Here is a 13238-nt window from a genome sequence, read left to right as displayed (position 1 = left end):
CAGTGACAGAAAAGCTTGGGAAATGTAGCCTTTATTCTGAATGGCAATGTGCCCAGATGAAAATTCCCATACTTTTGAAGAAAGAGAGTGTGTGGACATGGTAAATGGGACATGTCTAGCAGTCTCTTGCATGGACTGGAGTGACAAAAGTGTTTTCCATAGAAAATGGTAGTCCACAGATTAATTGTAGGTGATATGTGCATAGACCTTTACAGTTGCTATGTATAGTACTTTATGTCTTAGGCTCATTCAGTTTTCATAACTACTCTACAGAGTAGAGTACATTCAAGTAAATTCAAGTATGAACTTGAATTTCTGGTTTGGGAAGCTGAGGTTCATAAGGGCTGAGGGACTTCCCTGACTACCCTCTTCAAAATTGCATGCTTCTCCCTCTTCCCTCTTCCCCCTCCCTCATTCCTGATCCCTCTTACCAGGTTTTATGTGTTTCTTTGTTCCATTGACTTACCTACCGGTATACTCTATACGTTTCTTATTTAGTGTGTCAACTGTTTATTGTCAGTCTCCCTGTGTTAAGAAGGTGAGCTCCGTGCGACCTTTGTTTTGTTCCCCAGTGCATCCTGAGCATCTGCTTTAGCATTTGCCACAGGACAGGATGCTCAGTATGTAGTTTTTAAATGAATTATTAAAGCCAGAAGGTTTGAATTCAAAGCCTGCCTTTGAATCGTGTCTGTTACCCTCCACCATACTGCTCTGTGCTCTGTGCCACATGCCTCTTCTGTCAGGGCTCCTGCTAGTGTTTCAGTGTCTGGCACCCCTATATCTTGCCTCGGAAACTCACCCACACTTAACTCGTTGACTTACTCTTTGTCATCATGTCACTCATGCAACATTGCTCACACCTTGGATTCTCCCTGGATCACCGTCCCAGGCTCAGATTTCCCGAGAAGCCACGCATACCTCTAGAAAAACAAAATTAAGCAAAACTGTAAGAATGGATTGTAAAACTAGCCTTTCCATTATACTTAATCTCTGCCCTCAGGCCTAGATAAGATTCCTAGAATGTACCGATGGGACAGTTTTTAAAGCCCACTGAGTTCCGGTTGAAGATGTAAAAAAGGGACTGTTTCTGATCACAATCCAATCTCAGGACTACCATTGCCATCCCCTATCTAACATAATATAATATAATCATATAATAGCTGTTCTCCTACCTAGAAGCTTGTTATAATAGTTGGCTCATTCCGCCAGGTATTTTCATTTAGTCTTCCTTTTTTCCAAGATTGTCAACTTCTTGACAGGCGAGGACCTACTCAGATTTATTATGCGAATTTAGCCTAATCTGTACTGAGCTCCTTTCATTCTACGGGGCCCTTTAGTCCTCATTCAACACTATAAGGTGGGCATGGGATACATGCAGAAACTGAGTCTGAGAGGGGAAGCATTTTGTCCAAGGCAATATGTCAGATAAAGGGTACATGGCAAATAATTACATATGGGACGTAATTCCAATAGTTAAATCGCTTCCTCTTTCTTTCCTGTACCTGAGCTTCCTGAGTTTTTAAGTCTACATGTCTCTCTGCCCCAGCACCCAGCACAGTGCCTTGCTCACAGCAGGCTCTGAGCGAATATTTAATAAATACAAATACATGAATAGCTTTCCTGTGGGAAATATCTTGCTTTGAATGTGTGAGCGTAGACTGGGGACAAGCATCCGAGATCTATGTTCAGGCAGCTTTTATTTGTGCTACTACTCAGGCAAAAGTAAGTCAATTAATCTCTCTGTCTCCGTTTCCTGGCGTGTAATGTGGGAATGGGCATGAAAGCCCAAGAGGGTGTTGTGAGATTAATTAGTTAAAATGTATACCCTGCTATATAAATGCTAATTGCTGTCAGGAGCGTGGGTTGGATTTTCCAGTGACTTGGCTTTGGGAGGCTTTGCACATTCCATTAGTTCTCAGTGCCACCAAGCCTCAGCCTTAAGAAATCCTTTGGCTGAGGAAAACGATGACTTTGTGGCTCCCCATGTTGAGGGCCAATTTAGAGAGGACTTCCACTGTGGAGTCAACTGGGTAAGAACGGACATTCTACACAAAAAGTAATTCTCTGTGCCAATAATTTGCTAAATTCCCTTTGCTGGTATTAGAGACAAATCTGTTTGCATAACAGCCTTTTCCTCAGTCTTTTCTTCGGCTGGTGCCTGCAGTGAGTCATATAATTAATTTGGTATTACATGACACTCCAGCCTGTTGCCATAGATTTTATTTTTATTTGTTCATTGAATAATTTAAAAAGCTCTGACAAAATACCCTCAGGTGGCTGGCTGGCAACGGAAACTTAAAAACTCACAGAACAAATTTCAAATGGGAAAATAACCCAAAGAAAAAGCTCAATAATAATACCTTTTCTGGGCTAATGTTTAGGAATACCGATACGTGTGTTTTCAGTCCCTAATGTAATGGAGGCTGATTCACTTTATAGATATGTTTATTTGGCCCATGGAACATTCTGTAAGGGAGATACCTAGCAGGTGTAATGATCTCTTTTCCACTTTAAGATGAATCACATTATTGATTGAAAAGATATTAAGTCTCAGGAATCAGCCCCAAATCTTGGTGATTGATCTGTATTTGAATTTTAGTATGTAAGGGCCTTTAACAAATGCTATTTTAAAATGTGTCTGCACTTGATTTATTGAGTTATGTTATAAAAGGAAAATTCTGCCTTCTTTTAGTAGTCAAGATAGGTAAAGCTAGTCACTGTAACATGTCCCCCAAATCTCAGTGATTTAACACAATAGAAGTTGATTTTTCACTCAACCACAGCCCCTTGAGAGAGCGATGGCATCTCTGTGGAGCTCTGCTCCAAGCAGTGAAAGGAATCCAGACTCCTTCCATCTTGTGAGGTTACCTTATTCAAACTTTTCTGGCCCTCAGGGTCTCCATATGAGGACAGGAGAAAGCGTCAGAGATTATGTTGGGAGTTTCAAGATAAACCATTTCTGGCCTCATTCATTGGCCAGAACCAAATCAAATAGCTCCAGTTCAGTTGCTAAGGATATCTATGTAGTCTCCAACCAGGGTTCATGAACACTTACCCAGTCTCTGCCACATCTACCTTTATGGTCACCAAAGTTCCATTTCGTACTTCCTAAGTTGGTGGGATGTCACACTAGCTTGTGGTTGGGATGTCCCACCAGCTCTCTGTTTGTCTCCCTTTCCGCAGTGTGCATTCTCCTACTTTTACACAAGAAAAATTGACCTGTCACTTGTCATCTATCTTACTATTAATCATGCCCAGGACTGTAAAGACCTCCAGGGACCAAACAAAGTGACAATTTGTAATGTTGGTGTCAGGAAGTCTCCTTTAATCAAAGTACCATTAGCCCTCAGAAGGGCTTCCTCTTTCTCTCCAGTTTTCCAATGTTCCTGTTAAGAGAGTCATGGCGTGAGACTGCTGTCTACTGGCCCAAGTTGGGGCGATCTGAATTGAGATATATCAGAGAGTAGGGTTGCAGGAAGGACGATCATTTTCATTTAATCGCCTTGCCTCTACCGTCATCCAGATTTGGACAAATAGTGCAGAGCTCTTGAGAGAGGTGCCTTTAGGAACAGCATAAAGAATATTTTTATGCAATGCAGAAGGTGGTAGCATCTTTGTCATTCAGATAACAAATAATGTGGTGAAGTTCCAGACACCGTCAGCTGCCCAACGGCCTGTCGTTCTCTTTTTCTTTTAAACTATCAGTTTGTGAGTCAAAAGTGAAATGACTGCTGTGCCAAAGCATATTGATACAAAATTAAAAAATGAAATCAAGGCTTTCTTTTTTTTCTAACAGAGTAAATACGATCAGGGTGGTTAAACACTGAGAATGGCTTTGCCAATTGTGTTGCATGATAGATATGCCCTCCCTCCCTTCCTACCTTCCTTTTTTTTTCTTAATTATTATTTTAATGATGTTCAATGGAAATCATTCACGGAGATTTTTTTTAAGGCCAATATATTAAAAGGCTTATACCAAAAAAACTGTACTCTTTCTTCCTTAACTTTCCTCATATCCATTAGCTCTCTTCTTCAGAAGCCACCACTTTTAAGTATTTTATTTATTTATTCTCGCATTTCCTATCTATGTTTTGCTAATCAATTTGTGTATATTGCTATTTTTCATTTAGTCAACCCTGGGCATTATATTGTTCACTTTTTAATTATATTAAATGAGATTTTTTTGCCTCTCTTAAATAGCCATCCCCTCTCCTTAACTTACCCTTTCCTCTCTATCTACTAATACTACAATATTTGGTTAAATCAATAATCATTTAATTAATATGCCTTCATATATTAATGAACTGTGATTATGTTTACTTTCTTATTTTTGGAAGTTATTAATTTCCTTGCCTTCATATGCTTACTTTAATTTGGACCTTTTGGGTAACTGTTCTCATATTTTACAGTTGCCTTTTAGCATAATTTTCCACAGTGCTAATTTCATCAGATAATTCAATCAGATAATTCATTCATCAGATATTCATTCGTTACAATTATCATTTTTTTAACTGGAGATTTCCATTACCTTCTATTTACACTTGTTCACCCTAAACCCTGCTGCATAGCTGTTAGCCTGAGAGCTCTTTCATTGTTATTCTGCGGATTTCTTTCCCCTCTCTCTTGAATTGGATCCCCTCTTCCTCGATCCCATAATTTGCTATTTTTTCCCCCTCTCATTTTGGTAACAACAAGTACCTCAGAAGCCTCCTGATAAAGAGCATATGGGAAGGAAAATTACTGAGTCTTGATGTGTCTGAAAATGCCACCTTCACACTTGATTGTTTCCTTGGGTTTAGATTCAAGATTGGAAATAATTTCCCTTCACCTATATTGTTTCATTATTTTTTTTATTATGTTATGTTAATCACCATACATTACATCATTAGTTTTTGATGTAGTGTTCCATGATCCATTGTTTGCGTATAACACCCAGTGCTCCATTCAGTACGTGCCCTCTTTAATACCCATCACCAGGCTAACCCATCCCCCCACCCCCCTCCCCTCTAGAACCCTCAGTTTGTTTCTCAGAGTCCATAGTCTCTCATGGTTCGTCTCCCCCTCCTATTTCCCCGCCTTCATCTTTCCCTTCCTGAAAATAATACATTATATGTTAAAAAAAAAAAAAAAGAAGATAGCTTCATTATTTTCTAGCTTCTAGTCTTGTTTTTGAAATTTCCACAGCCATTTCGATTCCTGTCTTTTGTATGTGATCATTTTTTATCTCCTTTTTTACTCTTTGATAGTTTTTAAACTCTTTCCACAATTTTAGAAAATATTTTTGTGGGGTAAGTCTATTTTCATCAACTTATTTAATTGATGGTTCTCTTCTGTTTTTTTTTTTTTTTTTTTCTTCTTTTGCTGTATGTTATCTACATCAAGGGACCCAAGCTAAAGGAGGCTTAGTCTCTGCTTTTATATTTGCCAGGGCAGAAGAAAATGGAGCATGATAAAATATGCTCTAGCCCTTAAGATAATCAACACAAGTGACACTCACTACATCATATTGGCCAAACTCGGTCACATGGCCCCTCCTCCAGAGGGGCAGAAAAGCAGATTCTTACAATATGCCTAGGAAGAGAACCCAGAGATATTGGGCTAATGGCAATGGTGATTCCTTATCTTGGGGTTGGCAGTTCCTTCTGGGTCTTCCCAGTATTCTGAAATGCACATGGGTGTGCTCCCCAGCTTTTCCCTGCTGATTTAGGATTTATCTATTTATAAATGGGCTGAACTGGTTACAGCTTGTCAATTTTGATGTTGTTACTATCTTTTCTCCTATTTTTGCTCTTACTTGGGGTTATGTCTTGAAAAAATTATTTTAGTTTTAGTGGAGTTTCAGAAAGGAGTGAAAATGGTTGTATATATTCAGTCTGACATATACATCTGGAAAAACTGTGGTTGTAATTTCCTATAAACTGAATGAGCTGATTCTGCAACTTTATAGCTTTAATGAAATTGTATTTGAAGAATTTGGTAAGATAGATGTTTTATTAAAAAAATTACTATCATGTTTGTATTGGCGTGAACAACATTTTGATCTTCCCAATTCTTTCTTTGTATATTGGATTTTAAAAGGTGTTTCTTATTAAAAGCATAGCAATTATAAATAATAGTAATTTGCTGAGACTTGGAAAAGCCAGTTTGTTAAATTTCTCAGAGATCTATTACTTACCTAGGGATTTATTGCTTACAAATCCTTCTGCAAGTCAGATAGCTTCAAATTCTTTGCTTTTATCAAAATTAAAGTAACCACAAATTTAGTTGTTCTCTCAATTATCTGCTGCCACAAAAACGTTGCCTTAATAAGCAACCATAAAGTTTAGTGACATACTTCATTTTATTTATTATATATATAGTTTTGCTCCTGAGTCTATGATGTAGATATCTTTGCCTCAGCAGATCTAGCCCAGAGATCAGGAGACCGGGGAAGAACTGAGACTCTTGGAGGGTTGTCTTTTCAGTTATAATTTTCCCCTCAGAACCTCCTCTGTCTCCAGAGGGTGAAAGAGCACATGACTGCTTTTTCAGGTGAGATTCTCCCCCATACCTTATAGGGTACGACAGGATCAAGTTATCAGATCAAATCATTATCCATGAGGTAATGAAAAGATGATAAAGGAAGGTGGAAAAGTCATTTCTTCATGCCACAGGTGCCTACTCCCATGCTATTATTACAGAGAGGCTACTGAACATAGCCAGACAAGGGGGTTTCTGGAAAAAATTGGGTGTCCTGAGAAGGTGTGTTTTCTCCAGGCCTTTAACATGAGATAACTCACTGGCCTCTTCTTTCTTTTTGATCATTCCAGAACGCTGTGATGATTGGGGACTTGATACCATGAGGCAGATCCAAGTGTTTGAAGATGAGCCAGCTCGCATCAAGTGCCCACTCTTTGAACACTTCTTGAAATACAACTACAGCACAGCTCACTCGGCGGGCCTTACTCTGATCTGGTATTGGACGAGGCAGGACCGGGACCTGGAGGAGCCGATTAACTTCCGCCTCCCTGACAACCGCATCAGTAAGGAGAAAGACGTGCTCTGGTTCCGACCCACCCTCCTCAATGACACGGGCAACTACACCTGCATGTTAAGGTAGCCTGATTCTTGGTGATGACTTTCTCTTTTCCCTTTAGTTCCTGGATGATGCATCAGCGGAAGGGAAGAGAACATGTGGAGTTACACCTCACCTCAGTGGATTAGCAGAGGTTGCCTAAGAGGTGTGCAGAGAAAAATGGTTGTACTCCTGAGAACTTTCTCCATAAGTGGCTCCTTTTCAAACCCTGACATATATCAAGATTATCTAATGATGGAGCCTTGTTTATTTGTGCCTTTTCCCTGATGTTAGAACCTGCCTGCATTTCTGCCCCACCTGAAAGCATCTATTTCCCTAGACAATGAGCAGGGTGGAGAGCAGGACCTATTCATTTCTGTTATTCTTGGCATCTTTTGAGGTCCCTGACACAGAAGAAAGCCTTAGGATGCCTATGGAAGAAAGAATATTTGGGAGATATCAAATGTATTTAGAACAATGCCTTTCAAACTTTTTCACCAAAATTCCCCTACAAAGCAAATAAACACCATATCACTGGGAATCTAAGAATATAATCCAAAGAACCCCACCAATACTGCAAAATTTCTTTCAAATCCACTTTGTTTAATCTTGAAAATTCATGTAGATTTTGCATTTTACTCCATAATATACCTATTCTTCTATTACCACAGATTAATACTGTTTCTGCTCTGAAAAAAAAAAAAAAAAAAGCTTTAAAAAACCTGAAGTGCGGGGCACCTGGGTGGCTCAGTTGGTTGAGCGACTGCCTTTGGCTTGGGTCATGATCCTGGAGTCCCGGGATCGAGTTCCACGTTGGGCTCCCTGCTCAGCAGGGAGTCTGCTTCTCCCTCTGACCCTCCTCCCTCTCACGCTCTCTGTCTCTCATTCTCTCTCTCGCAAATAAATAAAGTCTTAAAAAAACAAAAAACAAAAAAAAAACCTGAAGTGCCTCTGAAGAATAATCATTTTTGAGGCTTAGATCTTTGGCTACTTTTTTTCCCAAGGTCCCCTTTTAGCTTCCAAGCCTGACTTTGTTTTTTAAATTCCCATCCGGCTTATGGATTATGAGTGTTTTTGTTTTTGTTTTGTTTTTACACAGTTTCCTACTGTTTAATAGGAGCAGTGGTTTGCTAGGGCTACTAAAACAAAACACCACAGGCGGTGGCTTAAATACCAGAAATTTGTGTTCTTGCAGTTCTGGAGGCTAGAATTCCAAGATCAAGGTGTTGGCAGGATTGGTGTCATTTCTCTCTCCTTGGTTTGTGGATGGCCATCTTCTTTCCATGACTTCACATGGTCTCCCCCCTACATCATCTCTGTCCTAATCTCGTCTTTTATAAGCACACAGTCATATTGGATTAGGGCCCACCATTCTCATTTTACCTTAATTACCTCTTTCAAGACTTGTCTCCAAATATGGTCACATTCTGAATTACTGGAGTTTAGGTATTCAACATATGAATTTAGGGGACTCAATTCAGCCCATAACAATAGGGCTGAATGATATAACAATACAACAGCATAGAATAACATAACAATAGATAATTCCACACCATCTTCTGAATGCCCCTTGTCTCTCATGGCTATGAACTGTTCTCTGATGGAGAAATGTGACTACCTTTTGATATATTTAAGCTGTGTTACGATTAAATGAAAAAGGACCTCTTCTCTGTCACAGAAAGCATTTTCATCACTGTGTCCTTGGGAGTCCCTTGGAACCTCTGAAGGCGTTTTTGAGGTTTTCACCCAACTCTTTATTTTATGGGAGTGGACTCTAGACTAGTGTGTGTCTTCCAAAGAACGCCTTGTCCACTATTTATGTCCCAAGACAGCTTTGTAGGAGAGGTTAGGGCAGATTATAGTGGAAAGAGCACTGGATGAAAAAACACAGAAACCAGGCCATCATCCCAGCCCTGATGCTACTCAGCTGGTGACCTTAGGCACGTCAGTCTGTGTCTGAGAGCTTTGGCATCTGTATCCACCCAATGAGAAAATCAGCCTAAATGCTCCTTGAGTTCCTTTCCATCTTTGGCAGCTGTTAATCCGTTAACATTCCACAGGTGGACATCAGGAAGTAGCTGGGAAGGCGTCATCAGTAGCTTTCTGGATGGCCTTGTTCTCTACTCTGCATTTTAGTGTTTCATTAACTCTATTTCTGTTTCCTACTTGTCTAGAGCTCTTCCTCAAACTTTTCTAACCTTCTTTTACATTACGGGAGCAGCGTGGCTGTTAAGGCCTGAGTATTCCTTTAATGTGATTTATCAATTTCCAAATGGCCATCTCTTCAGTTTACCTGTTGGCCTATCTTCTATGTCCCTAAAGAAAATCTAGAAGTGAACTTGTCTGGTGGGGACACCAGAAGCTTCCCACAGCCCTGAAGCAATTCCTAAGTGGAGAATGACCTTAAACTAAACTGTGTAGAATCAAAGGCCTGATGTCTTTAAGGCCATAAATTAAGATTCATCCTCCAGGACTGTACCACTTGTATTCTTGCTTCAATACCCCTCCGAGGATAACATCCAGATTTTACTTTTAAAGCCGGAAAAATCAGTCCCACCACTGTTCATTATTTTTTTAAGTCAGAGAATATATCTTATGAAGCTGAAAATTACCCTCTGTATAATTTCCATCTGTAGTATACTTCTTCCACGTGGTAGACCTTTTGCTATTTTTAGGTGGCGATTATCGCTGCCACTCTCCCTTCTCACCTTATTACCATTGTAATAAATCATCTTTAAACATCCCCTCTTGGGGAGGGAAATGCATCCCCCCATTTCATTGTATTTAGTCCCAATTAATTAGTTAATGAGTATCTAATATGTATTTGGCACCTTATTTTTATTTATTTATTTATTTTATTTATTTTATTTTTTATTTTTTAATTTTTTTTTAAAGATCTTTATTTATTTATTTAACAGAGATAGAGAGCACAAGTAGGCAGAGCGGCAGACAGAGGGAGAGGGAGAAGCAGGCTCTCCGACGAGCAGGGAGCCCGATGCGGGGCTCAGTCCCAGGACCCTGGGATCATGACCTGAGCCGAAGGCAGCCGCTTAACCGACCGAACCGCCCAGGCGCCCCTATTTTTTTTAATTTTTTTTAAAGATTTTATTTATGTATTTGACAGAGAGAGACACAGCGAAAGAGGGAACACAAGCAGGGGGAGTGGGAGAGGGAGAAGCAGGCTTCCCACTGAGCAGGGAGCCTGATGCGGGGCTCGATCCCAGGAACCTGGGATCATGACCTGAGCTGAAGGCAGACGCTTAACCCACTGAGCCACCCAGGTGCCCCTGTATTTGGCACCTTAAATAGACATCACAAAAAAGGGTAGACAGTGAATGACCCATTTACCCATCACCCTAAGAAATCAGTTTCTGATTGGAACACCCAGTGCTCCATTCAGTACGTGCCCTCTTTAATACCCATCACCAGGCTAACCCCTCCCCCAAACCCCCTCCCCTCTAGAACCCTCAGTTTGTTTCTCAGAGTCCATAGTTTCTCATGGTTCGTCTCCCCCTCCGATTTCCCCCCCTTCATTCTTCCCTTCCTGCTATCTTCTTCTTCTTTTTTTTTTTTATTATCTGTGTACCCTTTATTGTTTTCCTATGCATAGACATACATTTTACATCCATTCCATTCATTTAAGAAACATTTAGTTGGTGCCTACTGAAAGTTTAGACACTGTACTACATGCAAGGAACAAAAGAAGACACACATGGTCATGTCCTGTTTGAACTATATAAATTCAATCAAGGAAATGTGTGAGGTGCTCAGAGAATGAGAGGCCTAATTTAGAAATAGGGTGCATGGAGGATGACATGGAAAGCCTCCATGTAGAAGGTGGGCTGATGGGAGGAGAAGAGCCCTGAGGGAGACTAAATGACCTGTGTAGACATTCAAACATAAATGCAATTCCCCAGGCATCCTAAAATGTAAATATTTTAGTATACCAACAGTAGTGAATTGTGTCTGTTTTTATTTTGTGACGTCAAATTGGTATAGGAAATACCTCCATACCACATTTTTTTTTAATAGGGAGTTGCTATTTTATTTTATTTTATTTTATTTATTTATTTATTTATTTTTTAACTTTTTTTTTTTTTTTTTAAGATTGTATTTATTTGCGAGAGAGAGAATGAGAGACAGAGAGCATGAGAGGGAGGAGCGGACTCCCTGCTGAGCAGGGAGCCTGATGTGGGACTCGATCCCGGGACTCCAGGATCATGACCTGAGCCGAAGGCAGTCGCTTAACCAACTGAGCCACCCAGGCGCCCCTAACTTTTTTTTATTATGTTATGTTAATCACCATACATTACATCATTAGTTTTTGATGTAGTGTTCCATGATTCATTGTTTGCGTATAACACCCAGTGCTCCATTCAGTACGTGCCCTCTTTAATACCCATCACCAGGCTAACCCCTCCCCCAAACCCCCTCCCCTCTAGAACCCTCAGTTTGTTTCTCAGAGTCCATAGTTTCTCATGGTTCGTCTCCCCCTCCGATTTCCCCCCCTTCATTCTTCCCTTCCTGCTATCTTCTTCTTCTTTTTTTTTTTTTTTTTACATATAATGTATTATTTGTTTCACAGGTACAGGTCTGTGATTCAACAGTCTTACACAATTCACAGCACTCACCATAGCACATACCCTCCCCAATGTCTATCACCCAGCCACCCCATCCCTCCCACCCCCCACCACTCCAGCAACCCTCAGTTTATTTCCTGAGATTAAGAATTCCCCTTATCAGTGAGGTCATATGATACATGTCTTTCTCTGATTGACTTACTTTGCTCAGCATAATACCCTCCAGTTCCATCTATTGCAAATGGCAAGATTTCATTTTTTTAATGGCTGCATAATATTCCATTGTCTATATATACCACATCTTCTTTATCCATTCATCTGTCAATGGACATCTTGGCTCTTTCCACAGTTTGGCTATTGTGGACATTGCTGCTATAAACATTGGGGTTCAAGTGCCCCTTCGGATCACTACATTTGTATCTTTGTGGTAAATACCCAGTAGTGCAATTGCTGGGTCATACGGTAGCTCTATTTTCAACTTTTTGAGGAACCTCCATACTGTTTTTCCAGAGTGGCTGCACCAGCTTTGCATTCCCACCAACAGTGTAGGAGGGTTCCCCTTTCTCCTCATCCCCTCCAACATCTGTCATTTCCTGACTTGTTAATTTTAATTCCTATGTGAACTGACATGTAAATGAGGTCTCAATGCGCAGCATTATTTCACTTAACTCATTTTAATATTATTGCTGCATCAAATCAGATTCAAAGGAGATTGCCCATTTATTGGCTGTTTCTCTTTTCAGGAATACCACATACTGCAGCAAAGTTGCGTTTCCTCTGGAAGTGGTTCAAAAAGACAGCTGCTTCAATTCCTCCATGAAACTCCCACTGCATAAACTGTATATAGAGTATGGTGTTCAGAAGATCACGTGTCCAAATGTAGATGGATTCTTTCCTTCCACTGTCAAACCAACCATCACTTGGTACATGGTAAGGAAACTCAAGAGCATCTTACTCTCTCTAAAATGGCAATATCTATCCTTGATTGTTGAGTTAATGTTGAAACTGAGATTTTTCTCATCAGATTTTTTATTTCTTCCTTAAAAACTTTATACAAATCTTTTACCACTTCTTCACTTTGTGCCATTTTTATTTATTTATTCTGTGTGCCATTTTAAGGAAGTGGTAGAGAATGCTTTGCCTCAACTCATCATTTCCTAAATTACATTCACTGGGCAACTAGAACTACCATATTTCTATTAACTTCCTATGAGATACCATTTGAGAAATGCCCACACACTTCTATTCACTGTTGAGTGAGGTCAGAAGCTGCTTGCTCATTTGGTGAATGTCAACTCCTTGATTAGTCAGCACTGTATTCTATTATTTGTATGCGTTCTCTTGTTTACCCTCATTTGTGGGCACAGTCCATCTGCGGTCTCCTCCACATCTGAGAGACTTGGAAAGTGTTTAATCAAAAATGAAAGTGTTGGAAGGTGGCACTGTGGCAGCAGCCTTATTTTTTTAATCTCTTCAAATACCCACATATGCCAAAGCTAAAAACTACTGGACAACATTTAGAACAAACTCAGTGACGAGTTATCCGCAAGAATCACTTTCAATGACGTGAGTGAGACAAACCACATATAGAATCAGTGTCTAGG

The 13238-nt window shown here is 40.0% G+C and overlaps 1 protein-coding gene across 12 annotated transcripts in view; it reads left to right on the top strand.

The window, feature by feature from the left end:
* The window catches only part of IL1RAP (interleukin 1 receptor accessory protein), a 133985-nt gene that overhangs the window by 75276 nt on the left and 45471 nt on the right, over nt 1-13238 (top strand). For all 12 annotated transcript variants that reach the window (XR_004922167.2, XR_004922168.2, XR_004922169.2 and 9 more), the window contains 2 exons: nt 6810-7095; nt 12378-12564. Coding sequence is in view for 7 of the 12 variants with exons in the window: in XM_036107947.2 (XP_035963840.1) it covers nt 6810-7095; nt 12378-12564 (473 nt within the window). In the remaining 5 variants the exon portion in view is untranslated. The remainder of the gene's footprint in view (nt 1-6809; nt 7096-12377; nt 12565-13238) is intronic.

The sequence above is a fragment of the Halichoerus grypus genome, chromosome 1, assembly GCF_964656455.1.
Source record: "Halichoerus grypus chromosome 1, mHalGry1.hap1.1, whole genome shotgun sequence".
In the NCBI taxonomy this organism is placed as follows: Eukaryota; Metazoa; Chordata; class Mammalia; order Carnivora; family Phocidae; genus Halichoerus; species Halichoerus grypus.
The sequence above is the reverse complement of the archived record's forward strand: the minus strand, read 5'-3'. Positions and strand labels throughout refer to the sequence as shown.